At 40.9% G+C, this 25,178-nt stretch overlaps 2 protein-coding genes across 4 annotated transcripts; both read right to left on the bottom strand.

Annotated features, from left to right (window-relative positions):
• Positions 1 to 65: 65 nt before the first annotated feature.
• On the bottom strand, positions 66 to 9,503 carry LOC121571455 (N(G),N(G)-dimethylarginine dimethylaminohydrolase 2-like). Of its 2 annotated transcripts, none has more exons than XM_041882918.2 (6): positions 9,202 to 9,503; positions 7,245 to 7,893; positions 6,772 to 6,960; positions 5,824 to 5,943; positions 5,269 to 5,412; positions 66 to 2,433 (listed from the first exon to the last, which is right to left on the bottom strand). In XM_041882918.2, the coding sequence occupies exons 2-6, from the start codon at positions 7,551 to 7,553 to the stop codon at positions 2,317 to 2,319; spliced, it is 879 nt and encodes a 292-aa protein (XP_041738852.1). In that variant the 5' UTR covers positions 7,554 to 7,893; positions 9,202 to 9,503; the 3' UTR covers positions 66 to 2,316. The 2 variants fall into 2 exon arrangements, with proteins under 2 accessions (XP_041738852.1, XP_041738851.1); XM_041882917.1 differs by lacking the exon at positions 9,202 to 9,503 and adding an exon at positions 8,949 to 9,086.
• Positions 9,504 to 13,850: 4,347 nt separating this feature from the next.
• LOC121571457 (chloride intracellular channel protein 1) lies at positions 13,851 to 24,955 on the bottom strand. Of its 2 annotated transcripts, none has more exons than XM_041882921.1 (7): positions 24,849 to 24,955; positions 24,470 to 24,547; positions 21,719 to 21,828; positions 21,452 to 21,577; positions 19,980 to 20,086; positions 19,204 to 19,385; positions 13,851 to 17,736 (listed from the first exon to the last, which is right to left on the bottom strand). In XM_041882921.1, exons 2-7 carry the CDS (start codon positions 24,509 to 24,511, stop codon positions 17,575 to 17,577), a joined length of 729 nt encoding a protein of 242 aa, XP_041738855.1. In that variant the 5' UTR covers positions 24,512 to 24,547; positions 24,849 to 24,955; the 3' UTR covers positions 13,851 to 17,574. The 2 variants fall into 2 exon arrangements, with proteins under 2 accessions (XP_041738855.1, XP_041738856.1); XM_041882922.1 differs by lacking the exon at positions 24,849 to 24,955 and adding an exon at positions 24,758 to 24,825.
• Positions 24,956 to 25,178: the final 223 nt, after the last annotated feature.

The raw sequence follows: 25,178 nt of genomic DNA, 5'->3' as shown, positions 1-25,178 counted from the left end.
GTTATGGTGTTTAGTAAAATGCACACTTATAAAGGCCTTAATTCATGACTAGGTTGAGGAATGAGTCAAATGTTTAAAATTATTTTATTTGAGAATCTACTAAATACAAAGTTCTAAACATCACATACAAAAGCTACACTAAAATATGTAAATGAATGCAGCGTCTTAGATGCATACTACAGATTTGGATTCTAATGGGAAGTAGGTCAATGTCAGTGCTTTATCACCAATGAGGACTTCGCAAAAAAAGTACAAAACCCAAGTACTGAGATTCAAACAATGCCAGTTTGTTCAGAGTTGCTATATTTAAATTTTTGTCATTTAGCAGACGCTCTTATCCAGAGTGACTTAGTGAGTGCATACATTTTTCATACTATATCATGGTCTGGAGGTGTTGAGCAATATAGTCTACAACCCTCAGTGATGTGTTTGAGACATTATGAACGACTGTCAGTGTTTCAATCCATAAATCTTTCCAATTTGGTCCTTGGTTAATCCACAGGAACTACAAACAATGCAAGGGTAATGATGGAAATTGTTGAAGGGGACTTTTGAACTCGTTCCTTCCCGGGGCAATTAATTTCACAGTCGGATCTCAACCACCAGGACATTCTTTAAATGTTTACAATTCCACATTGGTCATTATGTCCTATGACAAAACATAACAGCCTACATTCATACCTAGCGCCAGAATTTTTTTTACTGGGGGGGGGTCTGGATTTTCAACACACAGACCCTCAATCTGCATTTTAGTAGATTTCACCTGTACTAATTAAACAAACTTGAATTTATAATCCCCTTTACAATAAAGCCTTGCATGCCAGAGTTGTGGGTTCGATTCCCACGGAGGGCCAGTATGAAGAAGGAAAAAAAGTATGCACTCACTAACTGTAAAGTAGCTCTGGATAAGAGTCTGCTAAAATGACGTAAATGTAAATGCCTCTATCACATTTGCATAGTGGCCTCCGCCTACAGTTGAGCGTAGGTGTTTTTAGGATTTGTCCACAGAATCCAGAAAAAAATGGGCCTTTCATAAACTCATTTCCTGCTATTCTATGTCATTTAGACTACATGAATGGAGTCAGTACAATCATTATTTGTTATACCACACATGACTGAAATTAGTGGTTACTCTGACACCGACAAACTGACAACAACCTCATGGTGAATGCAACCAAGACAGTGTTAGGAGGAAATATGGGCTAAAAAACAGTTGTTCGCGAGAGGTACTAGGGATTCGCTTTCCGCGGAACGGTGGGCTGTTAAGCTCCCGCCTATGCCTCTGGATTGGTGGATACATCTAATTATTTAAATATTCGATGAGTGGTGTTGACGTCAACCGCCTATATTCAATGGAAATGAACGCTATGCTAGCCTCGTGCATAGTCTGTCTCGAATTTCAATAGAGACAACTCCGATAGTTTTTTTTCTCAAAGTTGCCGGGAAGTGACATGCAACACAGTTATATCAGTACATTCGTAACAACTTGAGCATTACCAAACTTCTATCAAATAAGCCTCACGTACCAATTAATTTTATCTTGAATAAATTCGATCCTTTGCCATCCATACAAATACTCCTCACTTGGCAGTCTGATTTTGGAATGAGTAAAACTTCTCGCTCCGCCTCTCCCTTTATGTTCGCAAAATATTGAGTTTTAAAAAGGTAGATTTTAGACATATTCGTCGTCTTTTTCAGCACGAGGCATTTGCTTTCCAAACTACCTTTTCCTGTGATTGTATTTAGAAATGTGCAAAAGGTCGATAAAACCATAGACATAGAATCCATACAACGGACGTGCCGATTCAAGTCAGGAGTGGCAGCCATTGCAAGTTTACCTGTCAATTTTAGACGTGGCACGTCCCTTCTATGGATTATATTTATATGGCCGCAACAACAGCCTACTTTGAGGATGGATGAGTCTATTTAAATACAAGTTGTTATATAGGGACATAAAATGGCCGCATACATCACACCTACATTTCAAATCTAGAGCCTAATAATGTTCCTCAAGCCACACCGCACTCTTTCCACAGTAGGGGGTGCAGTTGTGCAGAATATGCACATTGAACCCTCTATTCCTGGTTAGTGCTATCTGGGATCCTTGGGATGTCCCTACCCTAAACACTGACCTTAACCCCTTACCTTAGCCGTTTTAAATTTCAACTTCAGAGTTGGGATGTCCCAAGGATCCCATTAAGACTTCCCCTTTAGCCCCATTCCCAACAGTTGGCGATGTCCTTGATATGTTCACATTTGTATTTACATATAGTCAATGAAGGTCTATGTGTGTACTATTGGAGAAGGGCAGGGCATTCAGAAGTATGGCTTCCTATTGATAAGTAGGCAGAATGAAGACAGAGACCCTCCAAGCTTGGAGGCCTCGCTGCACGCTGTAGGGAGGAGGGTGTATTCCGTCAGCTTCTGGAAGGCCTGGGGGGGCAGGAATAGAGAGATCATAACATTTTATTTAACCACAAAGACCAGGGAGGTTTTCCAATGCATTGCAAAGAAGGGCACCTATTGGTAGATGGGTAAAAAAAAGTGGACATTGAATATCCCTTTGAGCATGGTGAAGTTATTAATTACACTTTGGATGATGTATCAATACACCAGTCACTACAAAGATACAGGCATCCTTCCTAACTCAGTTACCAGAGAGGAAGGAAGCCGCTCAGGGATTTCGCCATAAGGCCAATAGTGACTTTAAAACAGTTACAGAGTTGAATGGCTGTGATAGGAGAAAACTGAGGCTGGATCAACAACATTGTAGTTACTCCACAATACTAACCCAAATTACAGTGTGAAAAGAAGGAAGCCTGTACAGAAGAAAAATATTCCAAAACATGCATCCTGTTTGCAATAAGGCACTCAAGTAAAACTGCAAAAAATGTGGCAAAGAAATGAACTTTAGGTCCTGGATACAGAGCGTTATGTTTGGGGAAAATCCAACACTTCACTGAGTACCACTCTTCATATTTTCATGCATGGTGGTGTCTACATCATGTATTGGGTATGCTTATCATCGGCAAGGACTAGGGAGTTTTTTAAGTATAAAAATAAACTGAATAGAGCTAAGCACAGGCAAAATCCTAGAGGAAAACCTGGTTCAGTCTGCTTTCTAAAAGACACAGAGACAAAATCATCTTTCAGCAGGACAATAACCTAAAACACAAGGCCATATACATTTGAAGTCGGAAATTTACATACACTTAGGATGGAGTCATTAAAACTCGTTTTTCAACCACTCCACAAATTTCTTGTTAACAAACTATAGTTTTGGCAAGTCGGTTAGGACATCTACTTTGTGCATGACAAGTAATTTTATAATAAATAAACAATTGTTTACAGACAGATTATTTCACTTATAATTCACTGTATCACAATTCCAGTGGGTCAGAAGTTTACATACACTAAGTTGACTGTGCCTTTAAACAGCTTGGAAAATTCCAGAAAATGATGTCATGGCTTTAGAAGCTTCTGATAGGCTAATTTACATAATTTGAGTCAATTGGAGGTGTACCTGTGGATATATTTCAAGGCCTACCTTCAAACTCAGTGCCTCTTTGCTTGACATCATGAAAAAATCAAAAGAAATCAGCCAAGGCCTCATAAACAGAATTGTAGACCTCCACAAGTCTGGTTCAACATTGGGAGCAATTTCCAAACGCCTGAAGGTACCACGTTCATCTGTACAAACAATAGTACGCAAGTATAAACACCATGGTACCACGTAGCCGTCATTCTGATCAGGAAGGAGACGCATTCTGTCTCCTAGAGATGAACATACTTTGGTGTGAAAAGTGCAAATTAGTCCCAGAACAACAGCAAAGGACCTTGTGAAGATGCTGGAGGAAACAGGTACAAAAGTATCTATATCCACAGTAAAACTAGTCCTATATCGACATAACCTGAAAGGCCGCTCAGCAAGGAAGAAGCCACTGCTCCAAAACCGCCATAAAAAAGCCAGACTACGGTTTGCAACTGCACATGGGGACAAAGATCGTACTTTTTGGAGAAATGTTCTGATGAAACAAAAATATAACTGTTTGGCCATAATGACCATCGTTATGTTTGGAGGAAAAAGGGGAAGGCTTGCAAGCCGAAGAACACCATCCCAACCGTGAAGCACGGGGGTGGCAGCATCATGCTGTGGGGGTGCTTTGCTGCAGGAGGGACTGGTGCACTTCACAAAATAGATGGCATAATGAGGAAGGAAAATTATGTGGATATATTGAAGCAACATCTCAAGACATCAGTCAGGAAGTTAAAGCTTGGTCGCAAAAGCCCTGACCTCAATTCTATAGAACATTTGTGGGCAGAACTGAAAAAGCGTGTGCGAGCAAGGAGGCCTACAAACCTGACTCAGTTACACCAGCTCTGTCAGGAGGAATGGGCCAAAATTCACCCAACTTATTGTGGGAAGCTTGTGGAAGGCTACCCGAAACGTTTGACCCAAGTTAAACAATTTAAAGGCAATGCTACCAAATACTAATTGAGAGTATGTAAACTTCTGACCCACTGGGAATGTGATGAAAGAAATAAAAGCTTAAATAAATCATTCTCTCTACTATTATTCTGACATTTCACATTCTTAAAATAAATTGGTGATCCTAACTGACCTAGAACAGGGAATATTTACTAGGATTAAATGTCAGGAATTGTGAAAAACTGAGTTGAAATGTAAGGTGTATGTAAACTTCCGACTTCAACTGTAGTTGCTTACCAAGATTACATAGAATGTTCCTGAGTGGCCTAGTTACAGTTTTGCCTTAAATTGGCTTGAAAAACTATAGCAAGACTTAAATGGCTGTCTAGCAATAATCAACAACCAACTTGACAGAGCTTGAATTAAAAAAAAAAAAGAATAATGTGCAAATATTGTACAATCCAGGTGTGCAAATCTCTTAGAGATTTACCCAGAAAGCCTCACAGTTGTATTCGCTGCCAAAGGTGATTCTAACATGTATTGACTCAGGGGTGTGAATACTTACGTTAATTGATTATTTCTGTATTTCATTTTCAATAAATGTGCAAAAATCTCTATAAACATGTTTTCACTTTGTCATTATGGGGTAGTGTGTGTAGATGGGTGAGAGAAAAAAATGCTATTTAATCAATTTTAAATTCAGGCTGTAACAACAAAATGTGGAATAAATCAAGGGGTACGAATACTTTCTGAAGGCAATGTATATGCCAAAGACACAATACGGTGGATATAAAAAAGAACTGCTTAGTAAAGCAACCTAAAGACCACTGTTCACTCACAGGGACACTGTCGGGACACTCCTCAGTGGGCGGGTGAAGCAGGTAGTCCCCTTTGGAGGGGCCCCTGATGTAGACACAGTTAGCTGCTGCGCCCTCAGGGACCGTGAGCACTTTGTAGTGGTGTTCAGTCAGCTGCTCCATCATCTACACACACACACAGAGGCAGGGCTAACAAGATTTGCATGACAGCAGCAGCCAGAGTCTGTTCACATTAGAGTAGCCCACACAGGGAGAAACTGAAATGTGCATGAGCCAATCATCTCCGGATGGGGACCAAATGGAGCACACACACTAGGGTAATGTGGGCTAATGGGGCTCTAAACAACAGCATGAGAGTTTAAAACAGCCCAATAAAGCTTGATTTATCATTTACTTTATTCATCTGAGCACAGTGACATAAATACTGGGCTAGAGACAGTCTTTTGAGGTGATCACTTTGCATGTCTGAATGGCAGTTTGTTGTGGCAAGCAGAATGTGGTCTGCACATGGATAGAGAGCTACATTATATTCATTCACAGTCTTTCTCTCGGACACACACAAACACACACACTCACCCGGAGGGTCTTCTTGGCCCCATCACTGTTGCTGATGATGATAGTATCAGGACCTCCCATAGAGCAGATGTTCTTTAGACGAGCACCCCCACACACTGGCACTGTGGACACAGCAAAGTCCTAAAACGAGGACAGAGATGGTAAGAACATTAAGTGACCTATATAATATTGTACACAGGGACCGAAAGAAAATGATTTATCTTTTAATTACTTTTTTGTTTTTAATATGGTCATGTACTTGGACATCAAGTAAGTAATCAGATAGATTAGATAATAAATTGTGTAAATATTGCATGTAAAAGGAAAGCAGACAGACGCAGGCACAAACAGCCCTACACACAATGGTGTAGATTGCATGCCACACCCTGAGTGATATTGAATTATCAAATCCAACAGCTTATGGTATTAACTACCGTTATAAGTCCATTAAAATTCAATTAAATAAACAGAACTGACTGCGAAAACATAATGTCTAGTTTATGGGAGCATGGTAGAGAAGTAAGAAGTATGCATTTACATTGTACATTCATACTCTCCCCTCTCTCTTTCTACCCTCACACAAGTGAACTCACGTGCACAGATATACACACAACTGCCAAAAATGCACTTAGCAAGAGAAAGCCATCAATACCTAATGGCACTACTGTGGACCATGTCAAATCTCAGGGGACTTCCTGGTGTGATCACCACCATCCCTGACCAATGGGACATAGCTTACTCCTCCATCATTTGTCTTTGAGCCTTAAATCTCATAATACAATAGGACAATGGCCACCTGCTCATCCCTGCTGCAACACATGGGCTCTTTCCCAATTTGTCTTTCCTTGATTCCTTACGTCCTCTTTGCTTGCCTCCTTCTCAGAACACATTGGAGGAGAAGGTCGGAGGGGAGGGACTTTGGGTCTTGTCCTCTCATGTGGTTTGAGAAAGGAATAAAACTATACTTACTCTGAAAGTGTCGGCCAGAACCTCAGCTCCTCTGTGGTTGGTGTGGGAGGAGATGCCCACAAAGAACTCCCTGCCAGTGAAGAGCACGTCACTGCCCTCCAGCGTGGCTCCTGCGGAGCCCCCCTCCTCTTCCCCCATCTCCACCACTGTCAGGTTGAGCTCCAACATCACCCTTCTCACCGCTTCAGCCTTAGGGAGATAGGAGAAAGGGACAGGGAGGGAGGGAAAAGGGGAGAGATAGTTGATTTTCCAGGTCAAACTGACTCTACTGCAACATTAATCTATAATTAAAACATAAATAACAGCAAAATAAATCAATAATTACATTTACATTTACATTTTAGTTGTAGACAGAACTACAACACGTTTAGCGGAATGATTCACAACACACACAAATGTCCTTCATTTAGTGTAAAAAAATTATGCGATAAAGAGAATAAATATTTTTCTCAGTTATTGTGGTCAATGTTTACCTCACTGCGTCTCTGCTGTTTGAAAGGTCTGGTGATGAGTGCCGTGTCTCCCTGTATCACCGCTACATCCTCTATCCTCCAGCTCTCTGGTAGCTCTGGGTCTGCAGGGATCTCTATGAGCTGCAGCCCCACCTTCTGTCTCAGCGCCCCTGTCAGCACCCCAAACTGACGCTGTGCTTTGGCCAGGTCCGTCGTGGTTTCCCCGTTTTCAACCTTGTCGGTTTTCTCGTTATCAACCTTCCCAAAGGTCTCTGGGATGACTCGCACCACGGCGTGGGTGAAGCGGCCGTACGGCAACACGCTCGCCATGATGTGTGTGTGCGTAGTGTATGTGTGAAGGTGTGGGAGTACCCTGGCTATGGGCTAGTAAAAGTGTGTGTGTGCGCCACGAGATGGGAGTGGGAGGGAGTGGGTGAGAGTTCTTGTCAGAGTGTATTCCCAACTGTTTGAGAAGCTGTGAGGTGTGATGGCAAGACCAACTGGACACTAAAGGGATGTAATGGAGAGAAACAGTAACTCTATGGGGAGTATGTCACCCAGGCAGGAAAACACACAGGAGAAAGTCTTCATCCCTGTTCTTCCACTTCAGTGATCAGCCACTCCAAAGTTCCAGGGAGGTAAATATGGGGAGTTTCTGTCTGATTGGTGTCTGAAAGAAAGGAGGAAGACAGATTCTTTGGGGCTTTTGATGTAAATGCTCAGTAAACATGCTCAGTGACTCATTAGATGAACGTTCCTGTGATCAATTGTCTCTGCTCTACTGCATACATCTCGGTCTCTTCAACTGTAGGACATACAGTAGGCTAACCATTCTGTCTGGACCATAACATATTTTCCTCAGAGAGACAAATGTCTGTTTTGTGGTGGTACTGGAGTTGGACAAAGATGGCATGAAAGAAAAACAGGGTAATCTGAAGTGTCCAGTGTCCACCACTATATAGCCCCCATATGCTATTGAATAGGCCTACTTGATTTAAATGATTGAGACCAACTAAATAAAAACAATGATTCAATAGTTAGTCATGTAGATAGTGACACTATACTTATTTCAAGTTGAACTGTGAACCAGAATTAATACAGACAAGGGCTGCATTGTTCAAGGGCAGATTATTTGAGCACAACATCCTACAATGGCCTTGCAATGGCAAATCTATCTGCTCGTTGGCTACAGTTTAGAGACAATCACTGCTTTATTATCATCCTTTAGTGAATCCCAGCGGCAATATTCTCTTTGCATGAACGACTCTCCCTGCTATGCACATCACGTTTCCCAAACCAGAATGTGGAGCAAATTCAGGTTGACCCCTCTAACATTTTGACGCAACAAGTGTCGCGGGATTGTCAATATGTGCCCCTATATGTTCACATGCTGCCTACATTTGGTGTTTTCTGGATCATTAAGAGAAAAAAATAACATTTGATAGCAGGGTGATAATAACCATTCACGGCAGAATTTGAGTAACTATCAGACAATAAACAAAAAGTGATGTCTCTCAGTATTGATTTTAGGAATGTAGCCTACCTAAACCTAGATTTAGGAATATTGCTCTTACTAATTTATTTCAATGCCTTTTTATCATCCCATGCCAGCCATCTGCAGAGTAACAAATTAAACGAAAAGCATCTGAAATATTTGCCTGTAAGAGCTCATCACGCCCAGTGCAATGTCAATATTCCAAAATATAAATGGAGATGTAAGCCTACCTCATTATTGCTTTTACAGTTGTTCAAATTCTGTTATTTCCCCTGGCAGTGTCTTCCCGGTCATCGTATCCCGTTTTTATTTCCTCTTCTATATTCCCCTCTCCCCGTCTCACCGGTTGCCCTGTTCACCCTGTCATCCCCAATTTGCCCTCCCCATCCCCCACCAGTCTGTCCTGTCCAATCCGGATTCCCCCTCTCCGCTCAACGACAAAAGTAGACAGTAGGTTATATTAATGATAGATTTGCTTCTTACCTTGTATGAAAAGTGTAGATCGAATAGAATTCATCCACCAGAGTTCAACTCGCAAATTATTCTGACTTCTGTCTCTTTAATAAAGTAGGCCTAGGTTTAACAGCTAATCTCTTTATAAAAGGTTTCCCAAACCCGTTGAAATGTTCCTTCTAACGTAATCTCTTTCTATGCAGCATTCTTAGTAACAAAGATTGATTTAAAGTGGTTTCCAAGTGTGCCCCCCCACCCCGGAGAGATTATTGGTTTCATATTTTCCCCCTGATCCATTGGGTTCATATTTTCCCCCTGATCCATTGTTTCCAAGTGTGCCGCCCCCCTCCCCCCTCGCCAAAGTTGTATCCGCCCATTCTACATATAAACGTCAACAGTTATATCAATTCGCAATGCTATTTTCTTCTCGTGCGCTCATCCGAGTAAATTCTACATGGCCACATTATTCATTTCCAACCTTTTTTTTTACAGACGCAATACGTTTGTCTATTCAATTGTTTATCTTTGTGTGTGTGTGTGTGTGTGTGTGTGTGTGTGTATGTTGTTGGGGTCTAGTCTTTGTCTGCGAAAAATAATCCCATTTTTTCTGCAATATGGGTAATGAAACTGTGCAATGGGTCCAAGAGAAAGAGATATGATGGAGTCACATAACATAGTTTGTCAAAGTGTCTGTTTGTCTTGGAGAATTAACAACAGGTTTCTAATTTATTATCAATGCTGGTGGTTTATCACACTTCAGAGGTTCGGCCTGCAATTGTTGAGCATTACTCAGTCTCACATTTGAGATAATCATCTCTGAATAAATGGTTAACATACACAAACAGACCCACTAATGACAGATGGTGTGTGACCTGCAGACAGGGCAGTGCAATGTTCCCGTCTAGCGACTGGCATATGTTACTGCAGTCAAAAATATAAAAACAGTCCACTGCAGATTTGATTCATTTCATGTAGTTAGAGAGAGAGAGATGGGGAGAGAGACACAACAGACACACACACACACACACATGATTAACGAAGAACACCATCTGTCAGCCCAACTCCAGCCCACACAAAACATCCCACTGAAATACAGTGGAGGACATGTATTCTACACACCAGCACCAGCATAGGCCAACTAGCTAATCCTCCCTTCCCCATAGCAAAACAAGCAGTTCTTATTGGACAAGTTAATGTAGTTCCTCCCTGTTTCACTCTGTTTTCTTCCATTCTGTGCGCTATGAACATGACCCTTGCCTATCTAATGGGTTTCAGGAAGGCTGGCTGTATGTGGTGTGCTTAATGACTGGTAAACTGTTTATCCGGTCTGATCCCACCCCAATCACAAGGACCCTGTCACTTGACTATCCTCCCTGCCCACCTCACGGCACTCTTTAGGGAGTTATGGATAATGCAGTTACTTTCTCTGCCTGCCTCCTACTTACTCTTTCTCTTTCTTAGTCATTCTCTGTCCGTCTGTCTGTTTGTCTGTCTCCCTCCCTTTCTCTCTTTATTATCTCATGCATAAGCTGAATGCATAAATTGAATGCATAAGCTTTTCAGCAATAAATACTAATGTATAAAATGGATAATGTTAGGGGCGGCAGGTAGCTTAGTGGGTAAGAGCGTTGTGCCAGTAACCGAAAGGTCGCTGGTTCTAATCCCTGAGCCGACTAGGTGAAAAATCTGTCGATGTGCCCTTAAGCAAGGCACTTAACCCTAATTGCTGATGTAAGTCGCTCTGGATAAGAGTGTCTGCTAAATGACTAAAATGTAAATGTTGTAGGTTACACATACAGTGCATCCCCTCCACTGTGTCATCTGTGGGTGTAGCTTTCATTTTGGACATGATGTGTAACTTGCCTTGCTATTTTTGAGTCAGTACAATATAAATCACATTTAGTTGTTTTCTTAAAAGTAAGGCCCTCTGTGTAAATCCCAGTTTTAGACAGATTTAGACATATTAAACTGTAGGTATGTTAGTTTAAGCATTACATGGTTACCATCCAAATTACATTTGGAGAGTTTTGGGTGGGAACCTTTGCTCCCAATGTGTCTGGTTGGTCAGAAAGAAAGAGCACCAGAGATAGATGGGGAGGTAGATTGAGGGAACTTACAACTGACCATCTGAGGACAATACAAATGACATATGGACACATTGCATTATCAGAGAGAGAAATAATACAGTAAGAAAAAACAGAGCGTGTGGTTGACTGGGAGAGAATGATTGAGAGTTGGATGGATTGGATGCTGACTTGGAAGGAAAGTAAATTCAATTTGGGTTTGAATGGGACACGCAACCTATTAACTGCTAGTGGAGTTGGGAGAAGAGAGAGGCTGAAGGTATCAGGCAGGGACGTTTACCAAAACGAGAGAAGAGCTTCTAATATTTTCTAAAGTGCCCAAGAATCAACTTCTACGACTTCTAAGATGTCTCCTCTACAACTGTTCCTTCTTTTCCTGTGCTGTCTTCCTTTGGCAGGTATGTAAGAAAAGGATGGAGATGAGAAAGTTTGAGGAAAAGAGATAAGCTTTATAATGCCTAGGAATACTCAATTCACTATGTTTAACAAGGACAACTCTCTTTTTAGATTCGACCCATATCTCAATAGCAGGAGAAATGCATTGAGATAATAATGCTACATTATCTAGTTAGTCAACCCGGTCTCAGAGCATTTCGTATTATTCTGTATGTAAGCCCACTCCAATTAGTATGATATGTTCCCTTTGGTATGGTTACGTAAGCCAGATGGTTACTTAAGGTCAGGGTGGATGGGTGGGCTTATAACGCAAATGTCTAGCAACCCAAAGGTTGCGAGTTTGAATCTCCTCACAGAAGATTTTAGCAACTTTTCAACTACTTACTACTATTTAGCTACTTTGCAAATACTTAGCATGTTAGCTAACCCTTCCCATAACCTTAACCCTTTTAGATAACCCTTCCCCTAACCTTAACCCTTTAACCTAACTCCTAAACTTAACCCTAACCTTAACCCTAACCCCTAGCCTAGCTAACGTTAGCAAGCTAACTAACGTTAGCCACCTAGCTAGAATTCGTAACAAATCATACGTTTTGCAAATTCGTAACATATTGTACATTTTGCAAATTGGTAACATATTGTACTTTTGGCAAATTCATAACATATAATATGAATTGTAATTCGTAGCATATCATACGAAATGGGTGATGGACATCTACAAATTAATACATAACATACGAAACGTAACATATCATACTACATTTTGTGTTTTACCCCCATTAGTATGATGTACATCTTATATTTAATACATAATCTTATTGTATGTTGGTCCCTTTCTTTATTAGCCCCTCTGTGCTGTTACACATGTGTGTTTCCTGCCATCTCTCCCATGGACTGCCTCAAGTTCCCTCAGGAGTGTCCTGACGGACAGCGCTGCCTAGCTAGCACTGCAGTGGGGACGCGAGGTGAGTGCAGGCTGTGCCTTTGTGAGTGTATGCGTGTGTGCGTGCATGCATGCGTGGGTGCATGCGTGTGTTTGTCTATGTGTGTGGGCATTGGGGACAGTATTGGGTTTCCGGTGGAGGTGGCATGACATAAACTTAAGAGAATATACAATAATGTTTCATGATTGTGAATCGGATTGAATAACAAACTTGAGTGGCACTGCAATTGTGTAACGTTAACTGAAGTTGAAGAGTGTGGGAGATGTTTTATGGGCCACTGTGCCAGCCTTGCCTTCCTACTGGATATTCACTACATAATGTGAGACAAAAGACTAGCTGAAAAGACCAAATGTCACCACAATTCTCTCACCAAGCCGGTTGTTAGCTCTCTAATGCCTGTGATGCCATCAAATGATCTCTAAAAATAGCCAAGCGCTAAATGAGTGGGACACAGGATTCTGTGTGCCTCTGAGGATAAGAGGAAAGGGACTGCTCTGAAAAGTATTTATGCCACATAATTCAATTGAGGTCAGTAATTTGCAGTGATTTAATGTATTGTGTTAACACCTTTCTAAATGCAGAGCTGGTGTGGTCTATCCACTGACTTTTGGTGGGCCAATTGTATGTCTCTTAGTGTGACAGTAATACATCACAATGTCTGTCAGTCTAGCAATTACACTATCATCTCCTCTTGTCTCTATTTCAGCCAGTGCACTGACAAATAGGCCTCGACTTACTGAAGTGAAATATACTGTACTGTATGGATACAACTCTGATATGACCCTTTTCCCCATCTGTAGGCTCCCTGCGTCTGCTCCTGTATGAGAAGAGCTGTGCCATTCCCTCTCAATGTGGTCTATCTGGGGAGAAACATGCTGCAGGCCTGAACTTCACCTACCAAAACGACTGCTGTGACACGGACCTGTGCAACGGGGCTATGGCCCATGCTGCCCCCATCTGGAGGGGAGGTGCACTGTGCATCCTGCTTATTTTCTCTCTCATACTGGGCTGATATACTCATTTATTGCATTTTATATGTACATTCATGATCATACAGTAACATGCACAACCTATACTGCAATGGGGTGAATCCCAATTCAGTATAGAGATACACAGTGTGACACACTGACAGTGCCTTGTTTACATGTAGGCTTAGAACTCACATTCAATATATGCACACGCACGCCCACACACACACGGCACGGAAACACCAACAGATGTATCCTAAAAATGAGTGCACAGTCACAGAGTCGCCTGAGGGTAGAAATGAGTAATGTGTCTGTTGAGACATATCACACAGTTTTAATGAAAATGAAACTAGTGTGCGAAACATAATCCACATGTAGATCAAATCCACTGCATTAATGTATCAGAACTTTTGTTTAAATTATGTTTAACATGGCTTTCTAACATTTCTACTTTTCTATGGTGCTATATTAAGCATAACTTTGTTGAAAAAGGATTGGCAGCAATTCATAAACAAACAAGTAAAGAAACAGTAACCAATTGTGTTTTTATTTTGACCTTATTGGAATTAAGAAATGACTGTCTTTTCAGGATGATTAAAACCTACAAAAGAAATAAAATACATTTCAGTCTCATACTAAGTTTGATTGTCATCATCAATAGAGATCTAATGAAATGTAATTGACTCAATGTCCACAACATAATCTACGTTAAGTGCAACAGCCTTCGAATAAAATTGAAGGTGAAGTAAAGAGCTGACATATGTGGAGGAAAGAATGCATCAAAAGTAGGAAGAAAATAAACAACAAAAATGAAGATGGGTCTTCAAAGAATTAGGATGGGTTTGAGGAGGAGGGGATAAAGATGGAAAATAGATATGTATGAAATGGAGAAGAAGTAAAGGAGGAGGATAATACATTAAAGAATAATTAAAGAGGAATGTAAAAAGTCCCTGAAGTCATCACTAATCTTACAGTAAAAGGAAGTAAAAAATAACTGTTGCAAGCTTCAATAAAGGAAAATAACAGAATACAACAGGCAACATTGAAATGAAGACTTGGTCCCTTTTGACAAATAGTAATGACAGCAGGACTATAGACAATTGTCCGGTAAAAGTTGGTCCATAGAAACCAAATAACATCAATAACAAATAATTCAGTCATGTAAAAATAATAATGGGTTTAATTAATAATTTTCTTATCTATCAGCTGTGGAGGACATGTATGGGTTTTAAACTACAGACTCATCCCACGGGTTGAGGATGCGACTGTATAAAATAGTTGACATAACAATGCCAACTCAGATGCTAAATATGTTGCAAATGACATCTTCATGTTTGTACTATTCAATATCGTGAATTGCACTTAGTGATAGTCTTACAAAACCTTACCCTGGAAGACATACAAAATATCTAGGTTCTGTTTGCACAAAGCTGTTGTAAGCTGATCCACTTAAATCATTACCATGAGACTGAACCATCTATCAGTCAGTCTGAGGGCTCTATTCAATCTATATCGCTGTGTTACAGACTGCGCAATAGAAATTCAAAGGTACATTGCCTTTACATTACATTTCAATCACGCTGTACCGCTGAACTTCCGCGATATGGATTGAATAGAGCCCAAACAAATATTTCCAGTTCTTTCCCAGGTGACTGAATTTCAAGTCAATGTAAAATGGATGACTTCTTCAAAGTCACTACACACTACAAAGCACTAGTGCTGAGCAATTAGCCAACATTTCGTTTTTTTCCCGCTTATTAAACAACTAATTGACCAAAGTCGGTTCAATTACTTGAATTCCATTTAGTTCGTTTTTTGTGAGCCCAGCGCGTCGTTTCTCTAAAGACAAATCAAATCATTCAGGAAAGAAATCATGTCAAGAACTATGTGGGACGCTGGGCTGAAGGGAGTTGTAGTTTTCATTAAGCAAATTTTCAACCTAGTTCAGCGCAGAAACGTCGTAATTCATTACAATGACCACAATACATTGCGCCAGTTTTTCCCCGGCTCAGACGGATCAGAGATGAAGAGGCGAAGCGAGAAGTTTTACTCTCGCCAAAATCTGTCCAAAATAAACCGCATGCAATGTGCTTATTTTGGTACGACCACGACGAGAGGGACAGAGACAGTTCGTGAAAGTATGCCTTATCTACTTTGAAGAATTAGTAAAATGATTTCGTCAGAAAGCTCTGCAGCATACAGTATGGGGCGGACATAATACAGTATGGAGCGGACATAATGTTAGATGACCTGGCTTGCTGATTGCTACTGCCTGAGCAGAGATGAGATTATTACTTTAAAGAATGAAAAAATAATAAAGTAATCAAATAAAAACTAAGTAATATACACAACTGAAATATTTTATTATTTCATAGTAATTTCAGATTTTTCTGTTGATGTCTATCCAATGTGGATCTGATCAGAGACAATGGAATATTTTCAATGTTTTGGAAATTCAATATTGACTATTTTAGGCTAAAAAAGCTCTAAAACATTGTAACGTAATTATTTCATAATGCATTTCATATTAAAAAAAATAATCAAAACCATGATAATTTTTTATTAAGCGAACCGAAACCGAACCGACCTAAAAAAGCACTAATCGCTCAGCACTACAAAGCACAGGACGGTAGTAGGTTCAAAGGTGTTGTTGATTTAAATAACTTAAACAACACCTAGCGCCATAAACCTGAAGTAAAACCTTTCATTTGGCTCACTAAAGGTTCAAACTCTTCTCTTTTTTCAAGTTTGATTGAGTCTTCCATTGTCAATAACCATATGAAAGAGTACAAATACACAATCCTGTAGCATTCTCTCCTTGAAGATTTCAGTTATCTATGCAATGTGCATCTCTATTTTTCATGAATGTGACGTTTATGCTTTAGTCATGTGAAGAGCTGTGTGCATGTCTGCATTACATTCTGTAGTTTTCCCTCAGATTTACAGTGAAACGTGACTGAACCGTCTTGGTGCCTCAAGGCCATACAGAGTAAAGTACTTCTTTAATAACCTAAAGTTCCCACAAAGCAGCAACAATAGCCACATTACTTCGTCTGGAATAACTCAACTGTCCTGCATTATGAGCCTCTCGCAGTTTTTTTTATAGTATAAAAAATATCCTTCACTTTGAATGGGGGAATGGAGGTCAATTACTAATAGCAAAAGAGACTTACAATGGGGGGATATAAACTTGATGAACCCTTCACAGCGCTACAAGGCGGAGAAAGGGGAAGCCGCGGTCTGTTGAAATAATTTCCTGTGTCGGTAACTGTACAGTGCTGAGAAACAACTCCGTATAGTGTGCCCCAATGTACTACTACTGGCCCAAGACCTGCTTTCCTATTCCCTGAACCTAACTTCTGACCATTTAGCACATATAAACAACTGATTCAAACTGACCATGTTAAAGGCGGTTTGCCCTGAACAATATATCAACTTTGTAATAATATATCTGTAATAATGTATAATTATAGACATGCCTATAACAGACCTCTCTCTTTCAGCTGCAGGTAGCAGTTAAACTGGTCTAAGTATGTGTGTCTGTGTGTAATCACAACAGAACAGCAGTTTCTTTAAGGCTTGGCCAAGAGATAGAAACTAATAGCTGGTAATGTGGCAATGTATGGAGTGCAGAATTAATCATAGTGACTGAACACCTTTAGTTGGATGCTACCATATGTAACCTACTGCCTGTGTATAGAACCTTAACTGTGTGTAACTGCCTGAATATACGGTATTAAGAGTGGATATGGCATGTGACAAAAAGGGAACCATACACTATAAGTCTCAGAGAGTTTCACAAACTCTTAAATGGCCAATTAAATATTTCCAACTTGATCTTACAGTAATATTGATTTCCTGTTCTAAAGCAAGGCTGTTGAATAATATGTGTGTCTGAGCGCATTAGTGTGTGTGTGTATGTGCGTAGGTGGGTGTGTAGGATGTCTGTACAGGTATGTGTGTAGGTGTGTATTCACTGGTGTGTGTGACTGATGGAATCCCCTTCTCCTCCTACTTAAGTGCTTTAGCCACGGCTGAGTAGGCGATGTGTATCTCTGTGTCGTTGGGGCAGGTAGAGGAGAACTCCTCACGGGCGTACGCAGCGTCCAGGTACCGCCACAGGTTGGAGAGAGACTTAGGGATGGAGAAAGTACGATACTTCAGACACACCACCTGAGGATTGGACAGGGAGAGAGAAAAAAAGAGAATGAACGGAGAGATAGATGTAATTTCCCCCATTGCACATCATCCTGTAACATTATTTTTATTCATACTGTATATCTCTACATGCATAGTTCTAATGTAGATTATAGTGTTCATAGTGTAGTCTGTAAATTCTGCGTCTATATACACATTGTCATGCTGAAACAGGAAAGGGCCTTTCCCAAACTGTTGCCACAAAGTTGGAAGCACAGAATCGTCTAGAATGTCATTGTATGCTGTAGCGTTAAGATTGCCCTTCACTGGAACTAAAGGGCCTCGCCCAAACCATGAAAAACAGCCCCAGACCATTATTTCTCCTCCACCAAACTTTACAGTTGGCACTATGCATTGGGGCAGGTAGCATTCTCCTGGCATCCGCCAAACCCAGATTCGTCCGTCGGACTGCCAGATGGTGAAGCGTGATTCATCCTTCCAGAGAATGCACTTCCACTTCTCCAGAGCCCAATGGTGGCAAGCTTTACACCACTCCAGCCGACGCTTGGCATTGCGCATGGTGATGGTAGGCTTGTGTGCGGCTGCTCAGCCATGGAAACCCTTTTCATGAAGCTCCCAACGAACAGTTCTTGTACTGACGTTGCTTCCAGAGGCAGTTTGGAACTCGGTAGTGAGTGTTGCAACCGAGGACAGACGATTTTTATGTGCTATGCGCTTCAGCACTTGGCAGTCCCGTTCTGTGAGCTTGTGTGGCCTACCACTTCGCGGCTGAGCCGTTGTTGCACCTAGACGTTTCCACTTCAGAATAACAGCACTTACAGTTGACCGGGGCAGCTTTAGCATGGCAGAAATTTGACGAACTGATTTATTGGAAAGGTGGCATCCTATGACGGTGCCATGTTGAAAGTCACTGAGCTCTTCAGTAAGGCCATTCTCCTGCCAATGTTTGTCTATGGAGATTGCATGGCTGTGTGCTCGATTTTATACACCTGTCAGCAACGGGTGTGACTGAAATAGCCGAATCCACTAATTTGAAGGGGTGTCCACATACCTTTGTATATATAGTGTATTGTATCCATATAGTTTGTTTATTGTGCCTGTCTGTATATTCTGTTTATTGTGGCAGCACCATTTCACAGAGTCAAATTCCTGAACATGCAAATGTATGCAAATGTCTTTGGTGGGTGTCTTTGGTGAATAACCAAAATAAAAGTATGATACAAAAAAGTAAAGACAAGATAGGTAACAGTTATAGCCAATAAATGTTTACAGTCCAAAAAAGAATTATCAAAAGATCCCATTGGATCTGCCTAAACACTTTTATAAATATGCTCTTGTGTTCTTACTTTGCAGTTTGCACTGAAGTTAATACTGTACATGTGGGAGCATTTAGCTCACAAGTGGTCCACCAACCCCAATTAATACTGATTTGATTATGGACTTCACACTAGGCCACAAGCAGGGCTTAAAACAAAGGATTACCTTGACAATGTTCAGCTTCGGCAGCAAGTTGCAGTCGGCCAGAGTGAGGTCCTGCCCATCCAGGAAGGGGCGGGAGGAAGAAGTGACATCATCAGCACTATTCTCGTCAATCTCCTCAGGAAGTGGGGAGCCGAGGTAGTCATCTAGCTTCTTCAGGGCCTTGAGCAGGCCTTTCTCTAGGTCTGACGACACGGAGAACACACAAAGTACAACACATTGATTAAGCCTGACACGTACATAAACAAACTGTAGTATGAGCATAGCTAAAGCTCCTCACTAGTATCATGCAAGTAAAGCCTTCATAGAGCTCCCTGTAATTATACTGAAACAAACCTCTGAAAGAAGGAATTGAATGTGCTGCACCATGAAACAATGCACAATACAAAGGAAATATGACATAACACCCATAGAAATAGAATTACTTGAATTATTTGAACAAAAACATAATTGAGGACTTGAGGCACAGTTGTAAATTGTTGAGTTAAAGAGTAATTTAAAATGTCCTTTTTGACTCATTGCGTGTGACAAATGCATATCTTAGTGTGTACTTTTCACTGTACTTCTGAAAGTGCTGCTAAAAATACAAGACAACAGGCAACCAGTTTGGGAAGAGACGCAAAGCTCAGAGCATAATACCATTAACAAAGACACTCCCTGCTGCTCTGGAATACAGAGACAGATTGTGGGAGTTCTTGCAGGTGCTTGTTAACATGCAATAGTGTTTTTGTACATGACTGGTCGGGCTCAGTTCATTCTGATTTGTCATTGTCACTCACTGTCATTGAGCTGGGGGTTTGAATTCTTGATGTAGGCCGAGAACTTAGAGAACACGTCCAGGCCGGCTGTGTTAGACTCAGGGTTCCTGGAAGCCATGCGGGGGTATCTGTGAAGGGGGTGGAGGACGCATTACAAATTTGGCATCTAGCAGACCTGAGTGTCTTTCAGTCAGAAAGATATCATGGGAGAAAGCATATTGTCTTCAGAGAGGAACATAAGAAGTAATGTTAAATACATAAAGTATCAATAGCCTACATGCAAGTACAGTACATAACCTATCAACATACTCTACAGAGGCAAACAACAGATAAAAATGATTCTACAAAGGAAGCTAAGCTTCTCCTACAGTAAATTGAATTAAATTGCCAAAATTATATAATTACTTCTGTCTATACAGAAATAAATAAAATCATTCAAAATATGCTAGTACACCTGAAAGCATGATTTGGCCCCAGATCATCACTAGCTTCTAAAAAAATAAGCTGTGGATTGTTTTAAATCACAAGCGCATAGCCTACAGTCGGAAGGCCCGCAATTTGGGCAGCGCGCGCATTTAAATACCAAATAGATGATTGTTGAGTTGTGACTGTGAAAAACAGCTAAAATAGGCTCAGGCATATCGCAATATTTCAAAATACAATTGCGGGATAACATAGAAAAGAGAAGACAATGAAAATACTCTAATCTATCTTTTAGTTATCAAAATTCTCAATTTGAGCAAACAGTAGCCTATCTTATTGGCACCAGAAGAGAGCATCGTCCTTATCCCCGGTGAGTGCGCACATTCACTCTTTATCATTGGGTCAGTGCAACTTAAAAGTTTGTTTTTGGACAATAATTTCCTCCTCCAGGTTAGATGGACTTCATATTGTATAATGTCTGTCTCCCCTTTTCATAGGCCTAGATTAGATAGTTGCAGACAAGGTCATTTTTATTGATCTGTTTGTCAGTGTCAGCAGTAGCCTATAGGCCTTTATGTAATGTTTGTCTTATTCAAAAATATTATGTTAATTTCTCCAGTCATATAAAGTTTAGTAGAATTGAAATGAAATGGGTTTATAAAAGGCCACATTTTTTTCCAGTGCAAAGAAAGGAGAAGAAACGTATCTGATATAGCCTATAGCCTAGCCCTACTCTACGCCACAACACGCTCAGCCATGCATTGAAGGGTATTTTTAGCGAACAGTGATTGATTTATATTATTAGCCTAAATTATGACTATCCAATCTACTCAGAATAGTAGGCTATCTTACATAAGTCTGGAAATGCGATGATAGGTGCATGGAATGCTTTATTATAAAGGTGCATTTTTATGGTGAAAATGAGCTTCCCCAAACATGAAATTCACGCCCCGCCTATGAACATAGACCTGGAAGGATATGAAACTTTGCTTGATGCAAGTAGCAGCATAAATGTCTGATGGTATGATCAGAGGATGGAATAAGGATATAATGATGGAAGGAGTGATTACTTTGGAGGGGACAGGTTCTCCTCCAGGAACTCTTCTATCTTGTTGGTGTCGGTTTTCACCTCCGTCCCATACAGCAGGAAGGGGGGCTGAGCACCAGGGGCCAGGTCCTTAAGGATGTCTGGTTTCCTATCAAGAGAGAGAAAAATGACAGAGGGAAAAAGGGAAACAATGACAGCATGAGAGGGAGTGAGAAGTATCTTAGGCATGTGCAAATGTAATATAAATGTATATGTAATATAAATACAGATTGATAGGCATTAGACAGACCTCTTCATGTCCACGGTGGTGACGTTGAACGTGACTCCTTTAAGCCACAGCACCATGAAGAGGCGCTGGGAGAATGGACAGTTGCCAATGCTCTGGCCATCACTGCCTGCCTAGAATAGGATAGAAGGCCACATATTATGGTCATTCATCCAAACAAGAAGATCATATACTACCCAAGAGAGATAGGGGAAGTCAAAGACGGATCCCATGGTTATGGATGAATTCAAAACATAAATATGGGCAACACTATAACCTAGCCTACATAAGGAAATCATTTAAAATTGCACATAGCCTGTAAGGTAAGTGAGAATGGAATTGACAATAATGTGTGTAGTTGAAATGTTTTCATAGGAGGAAATGAACTGTTTTATGTTACAGAAGAAGGTCGCAGTTCCGGAGCGACCCACTAGGTGTCATCCTCCGGCAACCTTAGGCACCTCCTCACTCAAAGTCGGGACTAATTATCTATTGGTGTCACCTGTGGCTATCTGATTCACCTGCGTATTTATGCCCTCACTTCCCTGTGTTCCCTTGCTCAGTTTTCTCTGCTATTTCCTTAATGTCAAGCAGTACGTATCAGTGTCGGATCATGTGACGGAGTTACAGGTACTCGAGAAGTGTTCTCCCTGTGTCATTGTGTTTTTCCAGTCAGAGTTAGTATTTCGTATTGTTTGTTGTCAGCCTGTTTTTTGGAGACCTATGTGCTCCTCATTTGTTTTCGTGTATAGTCTGTTGTTTTGTATCCTGGTTTTTGGACCACCAGTAAAGATCCTTGTTTCACCATCCTCGCCTACTGTTTATCCTGCAGCGCACCTGGGTCACACCTCACACCAACCCTTACAGTTTTAGTCAACTATACAATGCAATGTGTGACAGAGCAGGGCTATGGGTCTCTTGAAATTTGAATGTGGGGAAATGGACAGGAAGTCCGCATTTTAATCTGCTACCACAAGGACATCTTTCATACCTGAAGAAAGAAACGGTTCTAAGCCTAGATATTCCCACAGATAAATCATTATAAGGTAGTAAAGGACCATGAGAGTAGGAAAAAAAGGTACACTCTTTATATTGGACCATGTTTTCCTCTGAATGACCACACCCCTGGGCTGCTCTGGCCAGTTTATTAAATATATAACTGAACAAAAAATATAAAACGCAAGAATCTGGTGTGTCCACCACTCGCCTCATGCAGTGCGACACATCTCCTTCGCATAGAGTTGATCAGGCTGCTGATTGTGGCCTGTGGAATGTTGTCCCACTCCTCTTAAATGGCTGTGCGAAGTTGCTGGATATTGGTGGGAACTGGAACACGCTATCGTACACATCGATCCAGAGCATCCCAAACATGCTCAATGGGTGGCATGTCTGGTGAGTATGCAGGCCATGGAAGACCTGGGACATTTTCAGCTTCCAGGAATTGTGTACAGATCCTTGCGACATAGGGCTGTGCATTATCATGCTGAAACATGAAATGATGGCGGTGGACGAATGGCACAACAATGGGCCTCAGGATCTTGCCATTGATAAAATGCAATTGTGTTCATTGTCTGTAGCTTATGCCTGCCCATACCATAACCCTACCGCCATCATGGGGGAACTCTGTTCACAACTTTGACATCAGCAAACCGCTCGCCCATCTGCCCGGTACAGTTGAAGCCGGATTCATCTGTGAAGAGCACACTTCTCCAGTGTGCCAGTGGCCATTAAAGGTGAGCATTTGCCCACTGTTGTCGTTTCTGACAGTTTGTGCAGAAATTCGGTTGTGGAAACCCCCAGTTTCATCAACTGTCCGGGTGGCTGGTCTCAGATGATCCCGCAGGTGAAGAAGCTGGATGTGGAGGTCCTGGGCTGGCGTGGTTACTCGTGGTCTGCGGTTGTGAGGCCGGTTGGACGTACTGCCAAATTATTGGAGGCGGCTTATGGTAGAGAAATTAACATTCAATTATCTGGCAACAGCTCTGGTAGACAGTCCTGCAGTCAGCATGCCAATTGCTTGCTCCCTCAAAACTTGAGACATCGGTGACATTGTGTAGTGTGACAAAACTGCACATTTTAGAGTGGCCTTTTATTGTCCCCAGCACAACATGCACGTGTGTAATGATCATGCTGTTTAATCAGCTTCTTGATATGCCAGAACTATCAGGTGGATGGATTATCTTGGCAAAGGAGAAATGCTTACTAACAGGGATGTAAACAAATTTGTGCACAACATTTGAGAGAAATTAGCTTTTTGTGAGTATGGAAAATGTCAGGGATTTTTGATGTTAGCTCAAGAAACATGGGACCAACACTTTACATGTTGCGTTTATATTTTTGTTCAGTATAGATTAAGGAGCCTATATGACATATGTATTATTTTAATGTGCATTTAATAAGATTCTAAAATGTTCTGGCCATTCAACTGATGAGCCAAATTGGGTACAGCAATAGGCATAGCTACTATGTTAATAAAATAGCGTAATGTATTACTACTATCTTATTAATACTATGAAAGCCATTAGGCATGCCTTCTCTAGGCATTCAGTCTTCAAACAAATGGTGAGAGGGACCAGTGGCAACAGTTTACTTTTCTCACTGATAAGTTATCTTGTTGCAGAAATGCGTGGGTATAATGATGTTTTAGTCAAATAGATTACATTGTACCACATAATTACATTTAGGTAGCGTAAAGTAATGACGCATTGTTTACAAAGTAACTTGTCCAAGATATGATTATGCATGTCACAGAATGGATTTAATGATGTTGCTTACCTTCACAAAAAGTTCAACTTCAGGTTGATTTTCGTCACTCATCTTTTTGTTTCAAGTGTTGTCGCTAAACTGGAAGACCTAAAGGTGACAGGACAGTTTAGTTTTTGGAGGGGTAACAACTGTCAATGTGCAGTCTTGTACTAACTTTCAGATATTAGGCTAATTTCAATGATAAACAGAAACCGATGTCGACCAAGGGCTTGGCCGCCCTATCTGCTGTAGTCAGTCAGATAAATTATGTAGTTTATATAAACTAATACAAACAAGCATCAGAAAATAAGGTCTTACTGTAAACCGTTATGACTTAATAACAACCTTTCACGCGAGTTTGGTGAGTAACAATGTAGTCTAAATTGTAACAAATGTTTCCTTTCCTTACCTCGCTCACGTCCTGTGTGGAACTTGCAGTAAACGCCTTTTCAGTTTCCCCTCCCTCACTACACACTCATTCCTCCATTTCCTGGAAAGTTCACGTACAAGTGACGTTTAGAACTTCGTTGTACCCTGACCAAGCGCCCCGAGTGAATAGTGGTGATAAGAAAGAAAGACACCGATTGTGTACGTGAGAGAGATGGGGACAAGAGGGGGGATAAGAGGGGAAGGTGTGGTGATAGTTATGCTGACAATTAGCCTATGTGGTCATCTATATAAATTGGGTTTAATCAAAATGGGAAGGTGTGGAAATCAAAAATAAGCCTACTGTAGCTAG

Source organism: Coregonus clupeaformis, chromosome 8 (assembly GCF_020615455.1).
Source record: "Coregonus clupeaformis isolate EN_2021a chromosome 8, ASM2061545v1, whole genome shotgun sequence".
Lineage (NCBI taxonomy): Eukaryota > Metazoa > Chordata > Actinopteri > Salmoniformes > Salmonidae > Coregonus > Coregonus clupeaformis.
The sequence above is the reverse complement of the archived record's forward strand: the minus strand, read 5'-3'. Positions and strand labels throughout refer to the sequence as shown.